At 39.1% G+C, this 25,983-nt stretch overlaps 1 protein-coding gene across 2 annotated transcripts in view; it reads left to right on the top strand.

Annotated features, from left to right (window-relative positions):
• PLCB1 (phospholipase C beta 1) overlaps window positions 1-25,983 on the top strand; it is a 411,722-nt gene that overhangs the window by 259,727 nt on the left and 126,012 nt on the right. For both annotated transcript variants that reach the window (XM_069850172.1, XM_069850173.1), the window contains exons 8-9: window positions 3,504-3,604; window positions 4,956-5,122. In XM_069850172.1, the coding sequence (XP_069706273.1) occupies window positions 3,504-3,604; window positions 4,956-5,122 (268 nt within the window). The remainder of the gene's footprint in view (window positions 1-3,503; window positions 3,605-4,955; window positions 5,123-25,983) is intronic.

Raw genomic sequence — 25,983 nt, 5'->3', positions numbered from 1 at the left:
AGATCTTGTGGGACAACATCTAAGTGCACTGTATTTAATGCAAGAGGATGAAGAGTTCTTATTCCCTGGATGATTCCCTTTATCCTGCTGTAGAAGAATAGGACCAGTGAGGCTCCCTGGAAGTGCCAAAAAGAAACTATTTAACATTTAGGGGCCTTAATAAAGGATGGATTCTCTGCAGCACTGAACTCCCCAGCCCTGATTTGGCTGAGCAGTTGAGCATGAGCCCAGTGGGATGGCCCATAGACTTCAAGTCAAGCACATCTTCAAATCATCAGTTGCATTAATGTATTTCTGGGTCAGATCTGGCATATGTAGAGTCTTGCAGGATCAAGCCCTATGTGACCTGATTCTCAGCAGCATTCATCATCACCCAGCAGATCTGAAAGCAGAGGAATGCTCATATAAATGTTTAAATGAAGTTTAAAAAAAATACCAGTGAGTTTTTGAGTCTGGCATCTGATTCTCCTATGATTTTTTTTTTTTAAATCTTGGCTACTTTGGGGGCAGGGTGGTAAAGCTTTGTATTACTGTTGGGTATTTTTATTTGTTTGTTTTGTTTTTAGTCAAAGGTGTGCTTCAAATAGAATTTGAAGAGCTTTATTTTAGTCACCTGTTTGGCTGTAAAGACTGCTTTCTGCCTTCCAGTTAATGCATAGGTTCACAATGAAGCACCAGTGAGCTTGACTGCTAACTTAAAATAAAACAGCAAGCTATTGAATCCTGTGTGTGCAAATAATCTGAATGAGCTGTTGCGCTGCTGAATATGGAGTAAACTGGATACAGATACTATAAAAGCAGGCATGTTATGAGGCAAATCGTAAATCAACAGTGCTTGAATATAGTAGAGAGCCCTAGTCAAAGAATAAAATTGAACGCTAATATTCAGCAAAGCGAGAAATGAGGGGTGCTTTCATGGTACAGAAAGTTTGTGATTTGTTCATTGGTCACAAAAAAAAGAGACGAGCGCGTAAGGTGTGTGGGTGGTTCCAGTGAAATGTGGATGGCTCAGACCAGGCTGAGAAAAGGGGCAGTGTATTTTAATCCCTTTTGGCAAACAAGGTTGTAGGATCCAAATATAGTTGTCTGAGGTTGTGCCTGGGGTGGCAAATACTTGTAGCAAGGCTTTCATCTCCCATTTAGATCTTTCTGTTTTGTAGCTCACCAATTACATTATTGATAGGAAATTATTAGTAATTAAAAAATGCTGTATTTGTACCTGACGACTTGTGCTGGTTACCCTCCTTGTAGACAGGCATTTGGAAATATATGTGGGAAACAGATATATTTTCTTAGATGAAACAACGTGGCAAATAAAAGCCTGCATCTCAGGTTATTGGAAAAGACACGTTTGTTGTTTAGTGATGAGTACGTTCAAATCCTCTGTAATGGAGAAAATATATTAGGTCAATTGGAGACTGTAATTCTACGGTGATTACAGAATCAACATCTAAAATGCCCTTAGGAGACACACTGGCTGAGAAGAGTAGCCTGCTGAATAGGGATTATATGGAGAGGGAACAGAGGAGAGTGTGGTGCCAGCTCTAACAAGAAGATTCACAAGCTTTAGGAAAATACAAGTATCAGCAGTCCCACTGTCAACCAAATGCACCACAGCCCAAAGTGTAGTAGGTATGGTTTCACATAGTTCTGTATTGCTATTGGCTGTCACTGAAAGGTGCTATTTTCATCCTCCAACTCGAGGCTACACGTTTCTCCATCTACCTTTGCACTGGGTTTGGCAGTTGTGCTGTTGGCAAATAACCTGGCTCAGTGAGCTGCCCCGATGGTAAAGTGGGTGGGGTTGTTTTGGATGGGTAAGCTTTGAGCCATCTCACTTGCGCAGTCTGCCAAGGGAAGGAAGGCACAAGGGTCTAAGGGCTGGTGACCTTAGGCTGTTGAAGCATGGAGATGGATACTCAGTTGAAGAAGGGAAGCAGCCCAACTTGGTCTTAGTGTGAGCTGGGTCCAGTTCATTCTGTGCTTGCTGACAGAAGTACTGAACAGTGGCCACAGTTCAAAAGCCTCTCAGACCTCTGTGGGTTTCAGAGATGAAAGGAGAGATAAAGCGATGCCTGTGGCATTTACTTATTTATTTATTTTAACCTAAACCAGGAAAAAAATGGATGAGTTTCCTCAAACAAAGGCTTGAATCGATGCTTCCGGTTCCCTTGGCAATGGCATTAAACAAGCAGAATAAATAAAAGCAACAATTTCCTATATCAGCAGCTTGTTTCTGAGATGGCTAGGTTCAACATTATTTAAAAGGAACGGCCTCGTGTCCACTTTAAAATTTTCCTCTCCAATTCATCAGATTCAGACACAATTTTTGAGCCATGGAGAGGCATCATGTGGGCCCGTGGTGCTCCTTGAGACTATTTGTCATGGCTTTTAATAAAATCAGCTTCCATGGATGAAACTCAAAATCAGATTTTCAGTACGTGCATTCCATTCTTTCTGTGTTTTCCTTTTTCTTCTTCTTCACAAAATACAAGCTTCTGTGCCATTTTCCTTTCTTGGTGCACTGATTCAAAGTTACTGTTCTCTGCTGAAAAAAGCTTTGCATCTTCCTTGGGGTTCTCATTTCTTCTCTAAAGAAGCAGCCCTTGCTGTCTTCTGCAAAAAGTCTGGAGCTTTAAGGCAGCACGTGAAAGTGAGAAGAGAGCTCCTGAGCCACATACGAAGGACTGTTTTCTTTATCCAGTCTAGTAATGCCCTCCATTTGAAAGCAGTGATTGTATTTTTTCAGAGTAAAGCCAACAGATATAATAGGGATGATGAAAGTATCGTCTAGATAGAGGATTAAATGTAAATTTCTATGAATTTTAAAAAATATAAGAAAAAAATGCTGGTATTTGTTCAATAGGAGAGCCTTTTTATCAATTTCTGCAAAAGAAATCTGAATACCAAATGTGCTACACTGAATGTTTAGGACAAGGATGTATGGAAAAGCCACACTAGCTGAGTCTTGCCCAGAACTGCAGTTCTTGACTGCAAGGAAAAGGAAACATCGCTGCTGCTGTCAGAGAACAAGATTATTAATAATGACTCAGTGACCCAGTTCTCTCCCTGATTCTTTGAAAGCTTTGGAAAGATGAGTGACATGCTCATCCTTTCTGACCCTGCCATTTTGCTCGCACACAGACTCAGCGCACTGGTCAGCCGCCACACTGGGATTGAGCTCTGAAGCTTCATCAGGATTGCTATGCCTATTTATGCTATTGATAATGTGGTTAGATGGAGAGATGTCTATCCTTTCTTCTTCACAAGCGCTCAGAGTAAAAGCCTTACGGATACTACAATGACAAATATATTTGGGGTTTTTTTGAAGATGTGTTCCGTAAGCTGTTCTGATATTCAGGGGAATTTATTATTCTGCAAAACCCAGGCTCTTCTAGGTCACAGGAAGCAAATGAAAAGAAGTGCAGTAGTGAGTGATCTGTTTACAAAGAGTGCTTAAAAGTGCTGTATTGTTTTTTCACTGTTTCTTTCCAATTTTGCAGAATGATTCAATCCCGCAAGATGACTTCACACCAGACGTGTACAGAGTGTTCTTAAACAACCTCTGCCCTCGGCCTGAGATCGACCACATCTTTTCTGAGTTGTAAGAAAAGACACTCATTTTTTTTTTCTCCCCCTTTCACTGATTTTCTGGGCTGGGGATGGCAAAGTAGGTTATTTAGACTACAGCACCATGCAGTAATTGCCCAGAACAGAATGCCAAGCAGGGATGTTATTTAACCTTGGATCAAGAGTTCCTCCTCTCCCAAGCTTTTGCCTCAATTTCTGATGCCTGGAGTTTTAAAGTAATTTGTTCCTAGAGGAGCTGGGTCATGTTTTTCCGTGTGGATTAAGATAGGTTAGGCTTCCATGAAAGTAAAGGAAGAAGAGTAATAGGCAATAAAAGCTTGCAGTTGGCATGAGAATATGTATGATCACCCCCAAAAGCTTAATTAGGAATTGCAAAAAAAGCAGTAACTCTTATGATTTGTGCATCGTGGATCCACACCATGAAATTAAATTAGCAGCCAGGTACAACTGATGTCATACATTCAGTTACAAGCTATATAACTTGAGTTTCTTCTATCCCTTTCAGCAAGTTTTTGTACTTCCCAGTTTCAGCAGAGCCTGATCAATGGAGTCAGAACATGAAGCAATATGAAAGCAAAGTAATTTCCAAAATGCATCCTAAGACCATGAAAGCAATTAGTAGACGTATCTTTGCAACATGAGTGTGCTCATGTACTACTTTTGTGCTTACTTTCTCCAAGGTTGAGGTTTCAGGGGAATGCAGCCTTGACCCAGTTTGATCCCACTGAACCCAGGGAGAGACTTTCTGTTGCTCTCTTGCAGAGTAGAAGTAGGCCAGTCCTGAGTTCTGTGGACAATCCGAAACACATCACCTTGGAGGCTTCCTGGAGCTCCATCTCAGTACAAATTGTATCTAAACTCTGCTCCTTTTCTTAACTCTCTAAATAGGCATCATTTTATTTGCAGTGTGCTTTTTTTAGCAGGTTTATTGAAAAAAAAATCCCAAGCAAATACTGGAATAATTAGGTCAGGGCTGCTGTTATTCAGCACTGAAACCAAAAAGTTGGGCCAGGAATGCCAGCAGAGTGTTTGTGGCAACCTCAGAGCTGTATTCTATGTAGTTTTCTCTTTCACTTTTTTAAATTGTTAGTTCCAAGAATTCAGAGGAACGAAAAGCTTTTAGCATTGCTCTAACTTTTCCTATTAATGTCAATAGCACTCAAAGCTTTTAGACATTTACTTCTAGATGTTTGATGAAGAATGGTTGTCATAACATGCTGGCAAAGTAAATTAGTCCAGAGACAATTTATACTATAATAGTTTGAATATTGTTTCAGTTTCCCTGAGAAGTTGTAGAAGATTGAACAAGATTTTAAGGATGTATATATTTTAAAGACTTTGCTGTTGCTTTAATTTTTCTCTAGTGGTGCCAAGAGCAAACCATACCTTACTGTTGATCAGATGATGGAATTTATAAATCTTAAGCAACGTGATCCACGATTAAATGAAATCCTCTATCCACCATTAAAACAAGAACAAGTTCAACAACTGATTGAGAAGTATGAACCCAACAGTAATCTGGCAAAGAAAGGTCAGTGGGTTTTATGTTCGTGTTTGAAACAGTGACTCAATGATCCTAGAGCACATGCTAAAGCAAAATGTGGTTTAGAATCAAATTGCATTTCCCACTATCCCCTTTTGGATTGTACAAGCCTGTGAGACATCATGTCATTTATTTTTAAATGTATTTGGTTGGGATCAATTTAGGAAGAATGGACTGGTTTCAGTATTTAGTTTTGGGTATGTGTAATTGATAGTTTAGAACAGTTGCTCTGGTATGCAATCTCAGCAGAAACATTACTGTCACAATTACTATTTACCAGCACTTGAAAAATTTACAATTTATAGAAACAATTGGTGACATTGAAACTGTGATGATGATAATTTTGTCATTGTATAATAGTAATAAGTCCAGCACTCTGCTTTCTAATAAAGTGGTACTGAAAGTTAAGATGTGCTATGTTTCATGATATGATCACAAAAAAGTCCCTTTTGAAAATCTTAAGTGTTATCAGGGCTTAACTGGGCATTTTGCCAAACCCAGTGAGAGAACTCCTCCTCAAATCTCTGCGGTGTTTTGTTAGCACCACAAGTCTTAAAATAGCACTGAGTTTGTGTCTGCATCCTATTTTGTTCCAAACTACATATCCTAGTGATTAACCCACCTTTTAATGTGTTTATACCTAAGATGTTCTCGGGGTATGGGAATATACTGAAAAACAGATCTAGTATTCAAAAATTGGTTTAGTCCAGAGATTTTGGACCTGGAGGAAACAAAAAGACATCTTTCCCAAAAGCCTAGAGGTTTACTGAAGGCACTCCTGCCTCTCTCCTTGGAAGCTTTCTGACCTAGATATCTTCCTAAAGGAAACCTTTGGCTCTTGGTACTGTGATCAACATTGTATCAAGGCTAAACACTGTAATTTTTCTCATAAACCTTCTTATTTTTCTAGTCCAATCACATATAGTGATTCCAAAGGTTTTGATGAAGGTTCAAATCCTGGTTCTTTGTCACACTTAGACAAACTGTCTTTTGATGTCAATGAGAATACTAGCGAGAGGAGATGAAAATACATTGTGACTTCCTCTGTCATCCACGCTAATATTACAGTATTGCTCTGTGCTTACCTTATATCACATCAGCGTCAGGAAAGCCTGGTACCTAATAGATCATTGTTATTACTCAAATATTGGCACTTCATATAAACCAAATAAAGGATTTATTAGAAGGAAGTCTGCTGGTGTGCTATGAGCACACCAAAGTCAAAATGAAATCACCTTCTGACTAGCGATAAGGAGGAAGCATGAAACGAACTTTAGAAACAAGGGTGCTGTGATGGTGTTTCCTAGCACCCTCCGAGTAGGACTTGCGGGAGATCTACAGCTTACGCTAATTTATATTGGTGCAGGCACTTGCTCTTCAGTAGTTACCTCTCTTCCTGGGTATTATTTATATTGTTCTTACAGAATCAGTTCTCACAGAAAATGCTAAATTTCAGAAGGGAAAGGTGGGTCACAGAGAGGTAAATTTTTTTGTGTGTTTGTGGTTTGTTATTTTTTTCTTGTGCACTGAGGTCCCCCAAACTATGACAAAGCACAACCTGCAAGTCATCTCTGTGCTACGGACACCACCTCTGACATAGCTCCCTGTCTGGAGCCTGGACTGTGATAACTGGCCCAGTATGCTAAACAGGCCCCAATGCCTACTGCCTTAAAATTACAGGAACTGGTTAATCAGGAATGACACGGGGACATAATATTTTCTATACATCTGCTCCAAGTTGGGAATGCAATTCACTGTATATTAAAAGAAGTGTAGGTGTTCACTCAGTCCTACACTCACAGAATAATTGCAAACAAATGCTGCATGTCTGTAAAATGTCCCCCAAATATAACAGTACATATTCAAAATAATGATTTAACCTTTTAATATGGTGTTTTGAAGAAGGGATCGTCACTTGAGCTTTCTGCTGTCAGAAAAGACTGTTCATAGGCTGAATCACAGGGATGACAGACCGAAGTGACGCCTTTCAGTGATACTTTCCCTTCCACTGAAACTACACACGCATGGGCGTTATTTTTGGTAGACATGTGGGTGTTTAAACCATAGTTAGATGTGGTTCATGAACTTGGCCTTAACTTCCCACCTTTGCTGCTCAGATATTCTGCTAAATTTCTTGTGGTGGCATTGCTTATGTGCCTTTATTTGCCAAGGCCAAAGTCAGTGGAGAGGTAGAGATGGGAGTGGGATGTCTGGAATGGCCCTGACACTGTCAATAATAGCAGCTAGAAAATTTAGAGCATCCAGACCAGCAACTAAAATAGATAAGGAGGTAGCAGAAGACTTCATCCAGCGTAATTGTCAATGAAAATGGGGCCTGACAGGTCTCTGAAGAGAGATGAGCTTAGGGTTGTTGTCTGCATGCTTCTTTATGCTCCTACATTTCAGTGAGCTGCCAGTGATCCCAACTAAACAACTCTTCAGAATTTATGAGGTACATCAGAAAACATGGAGCAGCATAGGGAAGAAAGTAGTGTAACAAGGCACCTGAGGCAGAGGTAGTGATGTGAGAGAAATACATGATGAACAGCAGCATGAGAAACAGAGTTACAGGTGATCTAAAGATGACTTTTTTGGTGTTGTACCAGAGCAATGCAATTAAATTGGACTTTTTGAGCAGTATTCCAGAGTTTTGGTTCAAGAAGCAAGCCAGATGATCTGGCAAAGTAGTATATATATATTTGTTCCTTCTTGGCATTGAGAACTTACTCTTTTGGGCTAAATCACAGATATGGGTCCAGAACAGAAGCAAATACCATAAAGAAATTTAATAGTTGTGATTAACTGCTACTTATGAGTAATTTGAAGTACTTTGTGGTAGTAGAGACTTTAAAAGCTTGTTTGCAATAATTAGGTGATACAAATTGACAGCGTCATGCCATTTAAATCGCATTCTTTGTGTTGTTCTAAAGTTCAGATATTTGCAACTAGTGTGTGTTTGTTTGTATGCACACACCTGCACACAGGTATATCATTTTGTTTCCATAAGCTACCCTTCTGACCAGCTCCATTCATTATCTGGTTTCGTTATCATAACATCAGATTGCAGAGAGGTTAGGGATAAACACACATAAATGGTGAAGCTCTGTCCACTTTCATGTTTGTAGCATTTCTATATTTCCTCTGTTAAACAATTGTTCTGGTTTTGGCTGATGTGCAGGTGTCCCACTGAAATAAAGGTATTCGTGTTCAGCGTCCTCATGAAATAAACCAAGCTCTTCTGTTTCATTAGAACTTCAACACCTGCATAGTCCCTGTTTAAACTGCCAGAGAAAATTATTTCACAAAAGCCTGAGGCAAACTCAGTGGGAAATGGCCTTTTTTTTCAGTTTTTCTATAAGGCCTGCATTTCTAATCATCTTTCATAAAGTTAGAAAAAACAGATATAGTTTTTCTTTTATTTCCTGTGCACAGTAGCATGCATCAAGATGCAAACTTAAACGGAACACTTGCAGTTCACAAGGAGTAAAAGCATTTATGCTGTGGGAGTAAGATTTCATGTTTGCGATATGCAAAATGCCCTGGCTTTGATGCAGTAAATCACTTAAGCATACGCTTAATTTTATGGGTGTTGTGGGAAGAGAGGATAGGTACATAAAAATCTTTTATGCTCCATTTCTTTGAACATCATATTAGTTCTCTGTTCAAACTCATTTCCCATGGTTACCTATTTCCCAGTGTTGCTGAAGTGAAATTTCTTAGCAAATAGAATTGTATGCATTGAAAAGTTATTTTAAATGGAATTAGGTATTTTTCCTTGAAAACTTAAATCCAGAGTAAGAAAATAGAAACTATGTGTGCTTGTGCAGCAACTAACTCCCTGCTCCCAATGCCCCAATTCTAGACCTTCACTTATCTAATTTCCCGTATAAATGTATTCATGATGTGTGCACATCCACTGTACGACAATGTTCTCCTTTAACTGAATGATTCTTCTCTTATAGCTAATTAAATGAATTTTCTGGAGAATGGTTGTACTGTCTTAGCTTTCACGGCACTAGTCAAATGCTTTTGACATCTCATAATTTCTGTTCCTCTGATTGCTGTTATAGCCAAGTTTCTGTACTTGTTACAGTTAAATTACAGTATTTTGAACGCAGTAAGCAAGAACTGTATATAATATTTTAAACTTTTTCAACATGACTCTTTAGGTGTCTATTAAAACCAGATAACAATGCACTGACTGGATCAGGTCCTTACATTGCACCATTTTTAGTAAAAAGGCTGCTTGTGTTCCTACTCGTTACTAACATATTTTTAGGTATTTTATTGCTGGGATGCGTTTGGGCTTTTGCAGCCTCAGCAGATACATAGGCTTGATGTCTACACAGGTTAAGCATCTGGAGTAGTATTTTATTGTGATTGAAGCAAGCTGTTGTGATTAATGCTTTGTGTCATACAGTGAAGGAGATTAGTGCGCTATGTATAGCATGTTTACTTATCAGGTGGAAGCAGAAGGAAGTTCCTGGTACTGCTGAGCAGTCTCTCACTGTCAGCAAAACCATGCCAGGAGTCTGCTAGGGTTGGTTAAATAGCATCTCGTACTTTGGTATTTTCAGAATGTAAACTATTTTCATTGGATGGCTGGCATAACTGCTAAAATATATTTCCTTTTCAAGTTACAAGATTGATAATGTGATGTATTAATAAATCAGTTGTGAAGTGGTTTATTGGGTATTTCCTTATTTGCTTTTATTTCTAAGAAGACTAGTATAAAAGTAAGTTGTTCAGGATCTTGTTACATTATGGAAAACAGATGGGACTTTGACCCTCAGTTTCAGGCATCTCTGTTTGGAATGTTGAGGCTCCCAGGAACGATAGTCGTGATTTCTAGAATTATGTGAAATTTACAATATAAATTTGGTGCAAATTCTGCAAAAATGTGTTGGTTCTTCCTGATTTAATGATGCAATTAATTGTTAAAAGTTTCTAAGCTCAAGAGAACCCCAGAGCTTTGAGAGCTCAAATTCCATTGTATCAGTTTAAATCTTTCCTTCTGAAACCAGTAAGTGTTTGGAAAACCACTGAGAACTCTGGGCTCTAGGGGCTCTAGGGCTCTAAGCATGCAAGAAGATCTATCCCCATGTACCAAACTAGCAATGAAAAATATGAAACCATGGCTGACCAGGGAAGGGAGATGCGAAAAAGGTGGAATTGTGCTGTAGCAATAAAATATATGCTTTCACCATCCTTATTGATAGGAACAAGACAAGGATTAGTTTATTATTAGCCATTATTTTTTGAGTTGTTTTTATTGAGAGAGATTGTCTTGACTGTAGTATAGGCTTTAAAAATAGAGTCTGGAAGTGCTTTGCACATTTCCCTGGCCAACAGATCTGTATGCCAGATTGTACTTACTAGAAGGCTTCTTTGAGATAAGTAATGGCATAAAGATTATTTTTTTTTTCTCCTTAAAGTATGCATTCATTTAAATAATGTCTCTCTTTATTTAATTTTAAAGGGCCAAACCTTCAGATCTGCACAGAAGAAAAGAGTTTTCCTCTTAAGCTTCACACTGTTTCCATCTTCAGATTTTCTAAATTGCAGCTATTTGGAAGTACTATATGTCAGTTTTAGTCAGACATGCATTAAGAAGGGTTGTAGGGGAGCTGGTTCATTGACTCTGTTTGAATTCTGGTATTAATTCTGTTTTGCTAGTGCACATTTATTGGTAGTTATTGTGCTGGGATTTTCTTAGGTAATAAGTAAGGCAATTTACATCATATTAAGGTATCTTTAATTTTATACACCATGCGTTTTTCTCATGGCAGCCTTAACTCGAGGTATTCTTCACTTAAGCACAAATGTGGTTTTCCTTCCTTAAACATCAGTACATTTTAAACATTTTTGTCCCACCACATTAAATTCACCTGTTGGTAACTCCTTAAGAATAATCATACATTGGAGTCTTTTAATGGCAGGAAGGGGTTATTTTCCAGGCAGCAGATTTTAATGGCAAAAACAAGTACTGTGCAACTGTGACTACACTTTTAGGACATACTTCATAATATTTTAAGCATAAAATCTGATTCATAAACCATGCAGTGAAATGGTGGGGTTTTCTGGCACTGAAACGTTTGAAGGAATTGTTACAAAATGGTTGAAATCCTATGGCCTCCTAACTGTAACACTGGAAATCAAGACTCCTTACAAAAAAATCCCATGAAATTTGAGATTTTCAGTGCTGTCTAGTATTCCAGTTGTACAAGATAAGAGCTCCCGGCATTGTTTTACGTTCTAAAATGATAACAGAACAACAGATTGCAGTCACAATTTATTATTCTTAAATTTTATAAGCCACACAAAAGTCGTACCCTATCCCATGCTGTCAGCATCAAGTGCTAGGTTACTTAGCTTGCCAGAAAACCTTTTTAAGATTATTAAAGTGTGTATATATATATATATAAAACACAGATGTTAGTATGAAGAATGTATCCCCATAAATATCTTAATGGAAACTATACTTGTCAAAATGAATTTGCAGAATATGTCTCTGTAATACAGTTTATTCTCTTTTTAGTTACTAGTTAAGCTTTAAAGTTCATTTTGGATCTTCTTGTAGTAGGTTGGAAGGTTGCATCTCAAGTAAAAGGCTAAATGCTGTAAGTCTTTCAGAATGGAAAGTTTTCAGTTATGAGGGTTTTTTGCATCTGCTTTACAAGTAATGTGCTTCATCTTCCTAACTTAACTGTAACATCTTGATAATATAAGAATTAAACAGCAATGTAGACTAATAATAATGGATTTTGCAACAATGAACAAAGACATGATAGTATTTGGCTTAGTAAAAAGCAAAATTTTTTACCTTTTATTCTTTGGTTGCATTTTAAAAGTGCAGGACCTGGCTTGGATCTGAGACCCCTGTTCTCATGCATAGAGTTAGGTTTTGCTGTTCGCGCTAGAATTAGTGATAGCATTTATCAAAAATATGTTTAGGGCCCCAGGGAGGGCAAGTTTCCTAATTGTCTGTGTATAATACAGATACTTTGAAAGAAGAATAAGCTTTGCAGAAATGCATTTTGGGGCTGGTAGCCGATATCAGTAAAACTGTGGAATGTAAAATGTATGGAACTATTGCAGAATTTATATCTGCAGAGCATTAACTAATCACAATAATGTAAGTTCAGTGGTCAGACTAGACCTGCACTAACTAATACAGAAGCTGACCATACCAGTAACTTCTGACTCACGTCCTGGAAACCTGATAAACCACTTGATGGACCATGCATCTACCTTACCCTACAGGCAAACTTAAATGCTGCATCCTATTATTGAAAATGTATGAAAGAACTGGGATGACAGGACCAGAAAGCAAACATGAGTAGAGGTTGTAGAGTATATGTAGGACATTCCCTTCAGCTGGAGCTTTTGTTCAGAGATAAAATAAAGTAAGTCTTATATCAAAACTGCATTTCAAGGGTTATGAACACACATTTTTCTCCTGCCACCTGCCTGTATAGTGTTTGACTCCGACTCAGACTATCAAGAGCCCACAAATAGAAAAGGTACTTGAAATGTGAAACAACTTCTTTTACTTGTTGCTCTTCTACTGCCTCTTTTATGCAACACAGGGAGGTGTTCAATTTTAGCAACAGGGTTTATTATTCAAAGATGACTATCAGATACAGTTTACTTCTGAAAACATAAAGGAGCATGGACACAAGTGCTGCAGAAAAGAAATGTAAATAAACTTTGAATAAACATTGTGGGGTTTGTCTCGTCATTATAACTGCTGCAAATGTAGTGCTTTGCAGCTGCAAAGGGCCCATGAGGACAAAGGGGGTGAAGACTGCTCTCATCCAGTGGATGACATCTAGAACTGGTGGCAGAAAAGTGCAGTTTTCTTGGCCCTACTACAAACAAGCTCATTGACATTTGACCATCGCCTTTCATGTGTTGTTTTGGTTTTTGCCTCATCCTTTGGTGGACTTGACTAAATAACCAGTCAGTCTCTGCCTTGAGGAGCTAGGAGTGATCTGTGAGTCTTTCAGTATGTACGGCATCTGTTGCAATGGGACTATTAACATAGTTGGACTATGTGCATTACTATAATACAGCGACCATATGAGGAAGTTCCCCTTGTAATGTCAGATGTAATCATCCTCTCTAACAATATCCTTTAGCTGGAATATGACTGTTGCCTATAAATACGTCAGGGTTAAATGCTGGGGAGGCTGAAAGAAGTAGTAAGCTAAAGGACAATGTTGGCAGAACAACACAGAATTTTCAAGTGGCTTTGAATAAATTTAGACTGGAAATTAAGAGAAGTTTCCTAACAATATGGTTCTGGCACAGCCTGCCAGAGGTAGTAAAGAGGGCAAAAAAAAGCAACTGTTATTAAGATAGAGCTTGATTTGTATATAAAAGAGATTGTTAAATGCAGTGCCTGCTGCTGCTGCAGATCATGTTTAAAGAGCAGACAAGGAAGCTCCTTTAAAGGGACTGAAGTCTCTTCTTTTTTGTTTCTTTGAACAGGCTTTGCAGAACCATGCCTTTATTCTTTTCCACTTTAACATAAATCTCTTCTTCAGCTTGAGTAGTTTCTGGAAGTAAAAATATTAGCCATGATAAAGGCTTTTCCTAGGCTTTTTCCCACCTATAGCATGCGCACACTGGACTCTAGAATTGTCCTGTTATACTGCAGAATAGTCTTTTTGGTAAGTGCACTAATAACCTGTGTAGCGAAGTATCGCTTAAGAGGGAAAAAAGTATCTTTTTAGATTTCTTCTAATGCAACTTAGCAGTTGGAAGTAAGTCAATATTTAACATTATTACATCTCCCAGGATCAGTCTGAGGCATTCTACAGAGCATGCTTTTCAGAGGTGTGGGAAATGTCATGGTTTAAACCCAGCTGGCAGCTAAGCACCACACAACCACTCTGTCACTCTCCCCAAAAGGGCAAAAGTGAGATAATTCATGGATCTGTTCTGAGATAAAGGCAGTTTAATAGGTAAAGCAAAAGCTGTGCATGCAAGCAAAGCAAAACAAGGAGTTCATTCATCGCTTCCTGTCAGCTGGCAGATATTCAGCTGTCTCCAGGAAAGCAGGGCTCCATCACATTTAACAGTTACTTAGGAAGAAAAATGCTATCACTCCGAATGTCCCCCCTTCCTCCTTTTTCTTCCAGCTTTTTACTGCTGAGCGGGCATCCTGTGGTGAGGAATATCCCTTTGGTCAGTTGGGGTAAACTGTCCCAGCTGTGGCACTCCCAACTCCTTGTGCACCCTCAGCCACTGCTGGGGCGGTGTGAGAAGGAGAAAAGGCCTTGACTGTGTGTAAGCACCGCTCAGCAATAACAAAAACATCCCTGTATTATCAACAGTGTTCCCAGCAGGTTGTTGCAGTTGAGGCTGAAGTGTACAGAAATACCAAGCTTAAGATGTCTGCTAGGATACTTGGATGTAGCTCACTGTGCTTGCCTTTGCTTACTTTGTCCTGATGTAATCATAGAATCATAGGATGATTTGGGTCAGAAGAGGCCTTAAAGATCATCCAGTTCCACCTCACCCTGTCATGGGCAGGGACACCTCCCACCAGACTGTGCTGCCCAAGGCCCCGTCCAACCTGGCCTTGAACACCTCCAGGGATGGGGCAGCCACAACTTCCCTGGACAACCTGTGCCAGTGCCTCACCACCCTCATAGTGAAGAATTTCTTCCTAGTGTGTAATCTAAATCTAACCCCTTCTGATTTAAAGCCATAATGAGTGAGACCTGCCCAGGTGGTAGGGTCCTTAGTACCTCCTTGACTTGGATCATGCTCCAGGTCTGGAGCAGCAGGTTTGTTGACATGTAGACAGTCGTTATGATGGGAAAGTGAGTCTTGAGGACAGAGTTCCTTGACATTGCAAGAACATCTTTTACATTGCTGTGTTGCTCTGCATTGTCTTGCAATGTCAGCTGAAATGACCAAGATGTAGATTCATTGTGGTTTTTAATAGCCAAGGCCTTGCTTTTGGATGAGAACTTGGAAGACTGTAGCTGAGGCTTGCTAATGTAAAGGCGACAGAAATCAGGCCAGCATTTTTAAGCAAAATTGAATTTGGACAGGGAACAAAAAAGCAGAAAACTAAATGCCTGCCAAGGAATAAGCTGCATTCTCATGTGATTCTCTAGCTAACTTTAGATGTAGCATTTCTTCACAGTCCAATTTGGAGCTGGTGCTGATCACTGCATCAGTCTTGAGGCTTACGAGAGAGAGCTTGCTTATCTACACCAGATTGGGATGTTCCCCAGCTCCTTACAAATTACTGAGTACTCACATATGCGCAAATATATATGCCTGCTAATGTTTTAGAAGCTCTTATTGTTTAAAGAAAGAGCTATCTGTGATGGAAGAGAGGATGATAATCTATAAGAAACTGCTTGGTACTACATCTAGGATCTGGTTAAATGTGAACTGTAACACAGATGTGCTTGATTCAAGATACTGGACACTCATTAGCTTTTATAAGCAGATGCTATATATCTATATATACACACTATTTGATATTAGTAAAGCACTGTTTCGTAGTATAACATTTTCCAAGAATTGTCCTTGCTAATGCAACACATTTGCTTACCAGATTCTCTGAGCTGATGCTGTGCTTTGTTACAGCAGATGTTTTTGAAGGTGCTGTGGATATTTAGAAGATCAATATCCATTAAAATAAAATTGTTTCCCATGTTTAAATTTTGAGGAAGAGAAAATAATGAGTCTTTAAAATCTTCTTGCCTATGTGTGTGTGTTTTACTGTTTTCTAGCACTACTAGAGAAAAATATATAGATTTCATAGGCTGTAGCCCCTGGTGGTTAGGGCCCTTCTTTCTTGGGTGTTTGAAAAAGGTTAAAAAAATCCTGTGATATCTAATAAAATAAATAAACAACATAGTCAATATTGCAGTCACTTTAAGATCTTGTTAAAATGGGTGGCTCATGCCAACAGACACAAGTGAGGATTGGAAACTTTTATTTCTTCTCAAGTGACACTTGGTCTTCCTTTTCTTTTTGAGATGGCAGTGTCCTTATAATCCTTTCAAAGTTTTCTTTCAGATTGAAAATGCTCTTTATCATAGAAATATGAGTTTTGCTATATGTCATGGCATGCCTAGAAGCGTATAGGAAATAATCCCTCCCTAAGTGAACTAAGCGTCTTGAGCTGCAGTACCTCTTCTAAAACCATTCAGAAAAGTGGTCTTCCATTTGCAAACATTTTCTTGCAAAAAGATAAATAATATTGTGTCCAGTGTTTGTTTTCTCTGTGCACTTGTACAGATAATAAAATGGATATGATGGCTTCATTAGAATGACAAGCATTTCTGATTCAAACATACTGAGTTTTGCTTTACTTGGTTGATGACCCTTACTCTGCAAAATATCCTACATCTCAGTGTCCTTGAGCATGTGATATTTTCCAATGGATTAACTGATACTGAGCAAGATCTTTTAGGTACACTACTTAAGCACAATGTGTTTACCTCCACATGTTTTTCTGCTTGCCATTCAGCATGCGTTTATTTTGGATATTGAATAGGAGTTACTATTCTCTGTTTATTTATATTCAGTTTCCCTGTGCCCTATTACAATAGGCACATTCAAGGGTAGAAAAATGAATCTTGCTCTTAGTTTCTTACTGAGTAAGTTTTCTGTTTCTTTTTCACGAATGTCTTGCCAAAACTTGTTTTGGTCTGTGGCCAGGTAACTGTCTAATTACACAAAGTAGTTGAACAAGTACATCTGAGGGTAGAATTAGATCCTTTATGTTTTTCTTTAATTTTAGAAACCTGAAAGAGATTGAAAACAATAGAATATTCTCCTAGTTTGATTTTAAAGGATTTAAGCAATGAGACAACCAACAAATCCACCACAAGACTCTTTCCTAGTGGAATTAGTTGTAACACTTCCAGGCTTTTTCAAACACTCATCACAAATTTTCCATTGCTTATTTGGATCTCATTACTTGGTTCTGCCTTTGGCCATTGTGGCTGTTCTTCTTCATCCTTGTTATTTACACTTAAAGCACTCGTTGATCGTGATATTATTGCCACTTTTGCTTTTTTTCTTGTTTGTTTGATCTTTCTTGTTTTGTCATATATTGTGACATGTGTTGTTATTCATAACACTTCTCTAAATGATCTTCTCTATACAGACGTGTTTCTCATACTAAGTAGTCAAAATCTAGAGTCATGAGACTGGATGCAGTGTCAGTGCTCTTACTAAGACCCTTCAGTAGTTGAGGGTAATTTATGTCCATTAAATCTGTCAGGTTGCCTGTGTGGTTAGGTTTAGTTATGGGTACATATATTTATATATTTGATGTCATACACGTTCACCTCTTTCATCAATGACTCGATAGTAAAATGTCCTGCCAATCAAGTTTTTTTCCAACCACCGTTTTTGATGCAGCTACATGCAGATGTATTGCTGTTCTCTGCATCTCCTTGCTTTTCAGGATGGTGGATCTCTAAGCATCTTCTTCCCAAATTAGATATTGGATATTTCTTTGCTTGAATGATTAGCTGCTTAGCTTGAATTATTATTTGTGTGTTCTCATTTCTGTCCCATTTACCTGGCTCATTACAGCTTTACCATCTTGTGTAGAGAATGGTTCCCAGAGAACTATCTGTTCTTTAAACCTTGTGTTGTTGATTCTGCTTTTTCAGATTATTAAAGACTGTATGAAACCAGACCTACTGCTGATGAGTGTGGCAGCCTCTGGACATCCTTCATGCATTTTTTTCTTGCAATTTCAAAGAAACTCTGATCATCTAGTCTGACCTCTGTTTTTTTCTATCTGTGCAGATTAGTTTTTCCAATAAGAAAAATTGAATGTAGAAACTATTAAACGCTTCACTGATATTCAGATACAGCGATTCAGGTGTATTGTCCTTCCTCTGCTTGCTTGTTAATTTGATAAAACTGTCTTGACTAGTATGATTTTTTTCCCGTTGCTGATCATTGAGAAAATTGCTAAAACGGAGGACTTGCTGACAACTTCTGCTTGTTGTGTGTAAATGGTGGTTGGTTCATAGATATTTTGAAGTATCTGCCTGCAGATCCTGACCTGAGTCCTGAAAATCTTTTCTGTCCTTAGTATTTTTTTCTAAAATAGAGCAGCACTGACCTTCATGGGATAAAGTCCAGTAACACAACTGTCCAAGATTGTGGCATTTTCAGCCTGGGCTGACCTTGTACCGTATTCTCTCCTTGTGATGACTTTGCTATTAAGAGGGTGTTGCCTGGACAATGCAGTCTTGTCCTACTCTAGTTTACAGAACTGAACATAGACAGAAATTACAGTTACACCATAGCAATATAGTAATAGCTCATGTCTGGAACACCAAACAGGTTTCAGCATCACTTCCAGAATCACTTAGATGCAAATGCTGCAAGTGTTATTGGAGTGGCTCTGGCACATCATGTCCCACACAGGGTGAATTTTATGTAAATTTGTCCTTGTGAACTTCTCTGCTGGCTCACAAAGCTGGAAAGCTGTCACAGTTTAACCCCACCCAGCTAAATTTCAGCAGCTAAGACCATGCGGCTGAGCTTCCAAAATTCCTCCCCCGCCCTGGGAAAGGGGAGGGGGAAAAGGCTTGTGGGTTGGAAACTACAACTACAGCTTTAATGAAGTAATAATAATAATAATAATATAGTTAGAAAATAATAAAATATATTTATATGAACTTGTGCCCCCATCCCACCCCTCGATGACTATCTATCACCACAAATACCGTAGATCAGACACAGAGGGAGCTGGACTCGGGAACAGGATTCAGGAACACATGGATCTGGGATCAGGAACAACCAGACAGACAAGGTCCTCACTGGAATTTGGCTATCACAGAAGAGAGTGAAATCTCCATGATCTGTCAAGTTTATACCAAGTTTGATTTATATGGGGTTGGTCAGTTTAGGGTCATCTGCCCTATTTCCCACTCCTCACAGGTGCGGCCCCCTTCCGACAGCTTGAGGATGGCCTTGGTTAAGTATAAGCTTTCACCTTTTAGCATATCGATGCCCTGTGTTATCACTTTTACAGAAGAACACTGTCTCAAAAACACACAGTTTTTAGGGAATGAAGTTACTTACAGCAACTGAGTTGGTCACAAAGCTGACTCTAATTTACTCAAACCACAACAAAAGCATAGAGCAGCTAATATGTACCCAGTGTCAAGAGACACTCTGGGGGTATATGCATCCTACTCTACACCATGCATAAAAATGTTAATACCTAATGAGCTGTAAATTGTAATGCTGATTTGTGAAACAGAATTCCCAATAGAGTATATTGTACAGATCTTTCACAGGATTGTAAAATATCTGCTTTACTTGGCAGTGAGAGGGCTGCTCAGTTGTATGGGATTACTGTGACTGTGATTAATGCTACAGATTGCATTGGAATAGACCTGATTTTTCTGTCAGACAAAATACTAATGTAATTCTGCGTTGCTGTCTGGGAGATGTAAGGTGCCAATTAATTGTCTCTTTTCCTTTTTTGTTTGTTTATTTTCTTTTTTTTTTTTACTTTGATACTTCTCTTGACACAATTGTGCCTTTCATTTATGTTATAACTGAGTGGATAACAGCATGGGCGTAAACAAATAGAAGTCTCTTGTTAAAGTTTGCAAATACATGGAAAGAATTGTGTCACGTCCATGCAACCAAACCTGTTGACTGCTTATAAGCAAATGCACACTTAAACTGTGTTACAAAACATCCACAAATTTTAAGGGACAAGCAAAGGTTGATGCCAAAGTTGTAAGATTGAAGTGCAAAGAAAGGTATGCAGATAAGTGGTCTTTTCTGCTGTCAGTTGTGCCTGTTTTGTTTTGCTTCTTACTCTGTGCCAAGACTGCCCACAGGACTAAAAGGCTTCTGGAGGAAGGCTAGGCAGACCTGGGGAAAAATGGAGTAGCTTTGCATAGAGTTTATCTGCTGAAATAAGGGGAATGAAGTTTTTAGACTGAACAGTTGGGTTGAGAAGTTTACAGGATTAGCTGTACTTTGTATTTCCTGCAGGCTACTACACTGCTGGGGTTTTGACCTTTCTCCTGGGCCTCTGAAGGAGGCACTGACCTGGTGAAGAAGGCACCTTTCGAAGCTCAGCCCTACTTTGAACTCTCGCATATCTTATCTTGTGCTTGGCTCTGTGCTGCAGGTATTGAGTGAGGAGGGGTTTGTTTACATCCTCAAGTTGATGAGCTGGCAAGTTCCCAGGGACTGATGAGCATTCCCACATCCAGAACAATATGCTGGTCATGCTGGAGGGGTTGGGAAAGCAGGAACTTTTCGAGTCACCCAAGTTTCATTAAGCAGCAGGAGAAGGATTGTTGTGTCAAAAGCAGCCTTTGCTTTTGCCAGCCCTGGAGAGTCCATGAGAACAGTTTTACCCAAGGCTGTTATCTCTGTCTGCACTTGCACTGGTAAATGCATAATGCCCTGGTACTGCACAAGGATTGTCACGGGCCCTGATGAGGAACATGTGCTAGGTTCTCTAGATCTGGTCAAAGAGGATTATGAAAAGCCTTGTGATAACACAATAAGTCTTCAAATAGAGATGCTGCTGAGAAGTATATTCACAAAGTATAGTCTTGTCCTATCAACCAGTTCAACTGACTGGCCGGAGTTCCTTCTTCATGGCAAATTTGCAAATGCCATTTCCCAGGAATGGGGAAATTCCAGAACTCATAAACTGCATAAGAAAACATTTTAATTGATGAATGTAGACAATATCTAAGAACCACAGAAGAGAGGATTCACTTCATTACCTCTATAGATTTTGCATATTTTCAATAGGTCTTTTGTCAGCAGTATGATACCTGCCTGAAGACAGCTTCCAAGAAGAGTTTGGTGAGACAGAAGTGACATCTGTTGTCTGTTAGAGCTGACAAATATGGACCACAAAGTAGCCCTGCTTCTTATGAGTGGAGTAACAGTTACATTTTAAAGTGTTTTTCTTAAAACTGCCATCCAGGAACATTTATGTCTGCAATAGACCTTGAAAGATACAAAATCATGTAGCTGTAGCTATCGCCTTGTTTCAACTGGTATAGAGTTAATTTTCTTCCCAGTGGCTACTGTGATTTAGAGTTAGTATGAGACGAATGTTGGTAATACACTGATGTTTTTAGTTGCTGCTAAGAAATTAAGGGCTTTTTCTTGTTTTGCAAGTGTACAGATGCACAAGAAACTGGGAGGAGCGTAGGCAGGCAGGTAACCCAAACTGGCCAAAGAGATACTTGGTAACATGTAATGTCATGCTCAATATATAAATGGGAAATTGACTGAGTGCGGGATCACTTCTCAGGGATTGCTTCCTGGGGACAGGTTGGGTATTGGCCATCAGGATGTGAGTAATTAGCTGCGCACCATTTGTATAGTCTATTATTATTTTTTTAATTATCATCATCATCCTTATTCTCGCTTCCTTTGTTGTCCTATCAAACAGTCTTTATCTTGACCCACAAGATTTCCTTTTTTTTCTTGATTCTTCTCTCCATCCCATTAGGATGCATGCTTTTAGTTGCTGAAATACTGTGAAATGCTCAGAGCTTGCCACTTCATATATTATGTAACCATTTTAGAGCAATCAGTCGGAACCAGCCTCACAAACACTTCGCAGGTTTCACGTAATGAAGCTAATCACAGCTTGGCAAACTCAACAGAATCTCTAAGCATCCCGACTGAATGTACTACTCTTTTACTAGGAAATTATTTCTTCCTCCTACCAAATTTTAGTGAAAGAAGTATCAGATTTGGTTGACTTCACTAGACTCTCAATCTGGTGGTGGTTCTTTGATCTCTGCACGAATTTCACCACCAAGCAGGTTGTATGGAGCAGCTGTTTGAGGTATCTTGTGGAACCTTTTGCTTATGGGCTGCTTCACACTTGGCTGCAGGTGAAATGCTGAATGCTGGGGATATTTATGGTGTCTCCTATATGGACTTCCTTTTCCTTTCTGCAATAAAGGGTGAGATTTGGAGGCAGCAGGTGGGATAATTGCTGATAAACTCCCTGCTAAGCAACTGGCAGATGAAGTTCAGCTTCCACATTAAAAGTAAAGGGGAGAAGAGTATTGCAGGCATGCTGCAAAAGGACTGTAGGTGTATGCATCTAAAGTGCAAAGCTTAAATCCACAGTGCAGAAAAGTAACACAAGGATAAAACTGGAACCTGTTTTGCATAGCTCTATGAGTTTGGACTAGATTCATCTTGTGAAATGATGGCTTGGGAACTTCATAGTGTAAATAGTTTGTGTGGGCAAGTGGAGAGTCCTGACTACAAGTGTACTTTGCCAAGCATTACCTAGAAGGTGATGTGTAAAATGTTCAAAAGATATAGAGGAAATAAGGTCCCTTTCTTTTAGAAGCTTCCTTCCCATTTGGAGAATGGATTTTGGAAGTTGTATAAATGTGTAAGTTTGGACAGAGGTATGTAAAGGCATGTTTTGAGAATTACATATATAATGTGCATATGAAAATACATAATTTATAATTGATAGACAAATATTCAGGTGCATATTTATAATTTTGAGGTATTAAGTATGTCTGTGATTAAGAATACAGTAGATTTCTCCTCAATACTTGCTCTTTTATTTTACACCTGTCCCATTGCACAATAAAAACATTAAAACTGACTTGCTCTGTGCAAAACTTTAGCGAGTTGCTGATGTGTGCTTTGACAATTAAATGTCCTGCAGCTGACATTCATTACAAATTTCTTCAGTCCTGTGGAATAAAAAACACCCATGTTTAATCATCAAACACAGCATATGAGCATCTTCCGTTCTGTGTAGGAGCTGGGTAGTTTTGACAAATTTGCAAGTCATCCAGCTGTGGCACATTATGCAGTCGCTTCTTGGCGAGGTGTGCTGAGACAGCAGTCGTCCTGCAAGCAGAAGTGGATTTGCATTAAGTTGAAAATGGAACAATTGATTATAATATCCTAAATTTTTGCTTTTATGTTAAACTGGCTGTCAGCGCAGGGACAATTGTGAGGAGCAGCCTGAGGGGAGAGGAGGAGCTGCAGGCCTGGGGCAGGCATTGCCCTGTATAGTGGAAGGCATTCCAGTGGCTTTGTGGGGAAATTTATGTGTTGGTGTTTAAATACACCAGGCAGAAGTAGGCATTTTTATGTTTGTGCTGCTTAAGTGCTGTAATAAAGCAGTACTGAGTGACCCCATAGGGAAATTCTAATTAATCAGATAAATTAGAATAGAGATATTTGAGAGGAAGTAAAATATTTTTTGTGCTGGTAAACTCCCAAAACCCTCAGAGGAAATTATCTTCACTGAGTGCTATAGCTGTTGATACAGCTTCTCTGTGTTTGCTCTTCTTGATCTGGCTCAACCAATGTACCTAAAAGAGAGTTGTGTGGGGTCTCATCTTTCTTTGTATTGCACTTAGGATTATTTGTTAAGATCTTGAACCAAATGTTATTGAAGGTGATCATAGCATTCAAACAAACACTAGTAAGTTTTGGGTCTGCCTCTGTCTAGTAAGTGACATCAAATCAAATTTAACATGGCAGTGGTCAGAGACAAGCTAGTTATCTCCACTATTCCAACTTTATGAAGCACACTGGTTATTTTGAAAGATTCGTCAAAGACTTGGTGTTCAGATTATTCTAAGGCAATTGTGTGCGAGAACAAAAAAGAGAAAAAAATGTTGATCTGTCTCATCCTTGTGTTTTTGCTTGGTGTGTTTCTATCCCTCTAACTTTTTATACCTAATCGTACCATTAAATCTTCCTAATATATATCTGAAGACAAAAGGTGACAGCTATAATGCAAAAAATGATGGCAAATTATTTTTCCTTACTGGTAAATTTATAATGTGCTTAAGAAAACAGAACAAATTTTACCAAGAAATTGAGGCCATTTCATTTTGGATGACTGTCCACTGAGGATCGTCCTTACTGCAGTCAGCCTTGGAATGTCATTGACGTTGGTCACAAACAATCTATTCTTTAATATCCAGGGTACAAATTCCCTTTGACATCTGCAGTCTCCATTCCACAGTCAAACTCTCACTGGTGCAGTATCAGCTGTAATTGAACTTGTAAATTGCTTCACTTTCTGAAATGCTCACTACTTAATTATGATGGGGGAAATAGCATTCTATAGCCATAAGCTCAGATAACTGTGTAACTTAGAAGCTGTGTAATTATGCATGTGAATAATACTTGCTATGATTTATGTTAATACCAGCGGCAATACGCAGAAGGGCCACTCTGCAGACTTTGTCTTACTTCAGTGCAGAAGAGAGCAAAGAAGCAGAATGAACCACAAAATAGAGAGAAGGAACGCAATGCAGGCCTGGGCCTTGCTTCACCTATAGGTTTTCCATGGGGTGTTGTCCATTCAGTTAATTTATCCTCAGCCTCAGGTCTCCATCTGAAAAACAAGGACTGCAAGGACCCTGTTTTTCAGGCGTATGTTAGGGATAAAAATAAATTTACTTAGAGAATGTTGGAATTCATTATATGATAGCGTAGCGATATGTTAACGTAGAATTTCAGGTACGGTCTGAGGATTAAACACAGACATCACTTTGAGGTGCTTGAATACTATGGCTACATGAATCAATCTGAGTATGCCTACAAGAAAGCTTCGGAGGGTCTGCTCACAAAGGCTTGTAGCGATAGAACACGGAGTAATGGGTATAAACTGGAGCGGGGCAGACTTAGACTAGACATACATATGAATTACTTCACCATGAGAGTGGTGAGGCACTGGCACAGGTTGCCCAGGGAAACTGTGGCTGCCCCATCCCTGGAGGTGTTCAAGGCCAGGTTGGACGGGGCCTCTGGCAGCCTGGTCTGGTGGGACGTGGCCCTGCCCACAGCAGGGAGGGTGGAACTAGATGGTATTTAAGGTCCCTTCCAACCTAAACTGTTCTATGATTCTATGTTCATAACAATATTGAAGCCTTCTTTCTGAATGCTGCGTGATTATGATGCCACAGTTCTTAGAGGAATTTTGTGCATGAAAACTACTGTGTTTCCTTTTAGCCTGGAGCAGGAATAACAAAGCGACTTTAAACCTCCCAGTCTGACAGAAAGGAGGTCATTCAAAATGACATGGAGGTACTGAAGATGACTCTGGCTGAGCTGTCTCAAACATCCAAAGTTGCAATAATGTGACATGGCGCATGTAGCAGCTCTCCCATTCAGATCTTAACCCTTTTTTCCTGTGTGATATTGCTTGTGTGGTGTGCATGTACACCACAGACCGTATCTATATCCCAATGAGCTTGGTACCGGGTGTTCTATTAAGTGGATTTTGGTTCAAGCTAACTCCATGATAGTGTCTGATACTGTTTACATTCATAATGTCTCTCTGGTAGATTTGTGCAGCAGATAGGTTGTTTGTGAGTCTTTAGTTTCATGAAAAACCTCAATGGTGGTTTTTTCCCTGATTTTCTCTGTCTTATAGTTTTTCTTCTGAATAGTACATAGGTCCCTGTCTGTGGATGATTAATTGCTCTCTAACAAAGCAGCTGTGGAGCCTCACAAGATTGCACTCAGATTACAGTCTTAAAATAGTGGATGGGTTTGATGTTTTCCTTCCAACCATCTTACAATGGTTGTCATAAGAATGAAGGATAATTGCATTGCTCTGTATTGTCTCTACATTTCTTGTCATATGAATAGGTTCATTTAGTGCCACTATCTTGGATTTTTATGAAAATGAGGCATCTGAACTTAAGACTGTTACATGTTTTCCTCTCTAATGAAGAGCCAATTCCCAGGGTCCAAGCACAGATTTTAAGTGAATTCTTTACGTACTTTATTTGCATCATGTGATTACAAGCTTTACAAAAATGTTGCAGGGTTACCCATAACTTTTT

This window comes from Phaenicophaeus curvirostris, chromosome 2 (assembly GCF_032191515.1).
Source record: "Phaenicophaeus curvirostris isolate KB17595 chromosome 2, BPBGC_Pcur_1.0, whole genome shotgun sequence".
Classification (NCBI taxonomy): Eukaryota; Metazoa; Chordata; class Aves; order Cuculiformes; family Cuculidae; genus Phaenicophaeus; species Phaenicophaeus curvirostris.
Note: the sequence above shows the minus strand (reverse complement) of the source record. Positions and strands in the feature narration are given on the sequence as shown.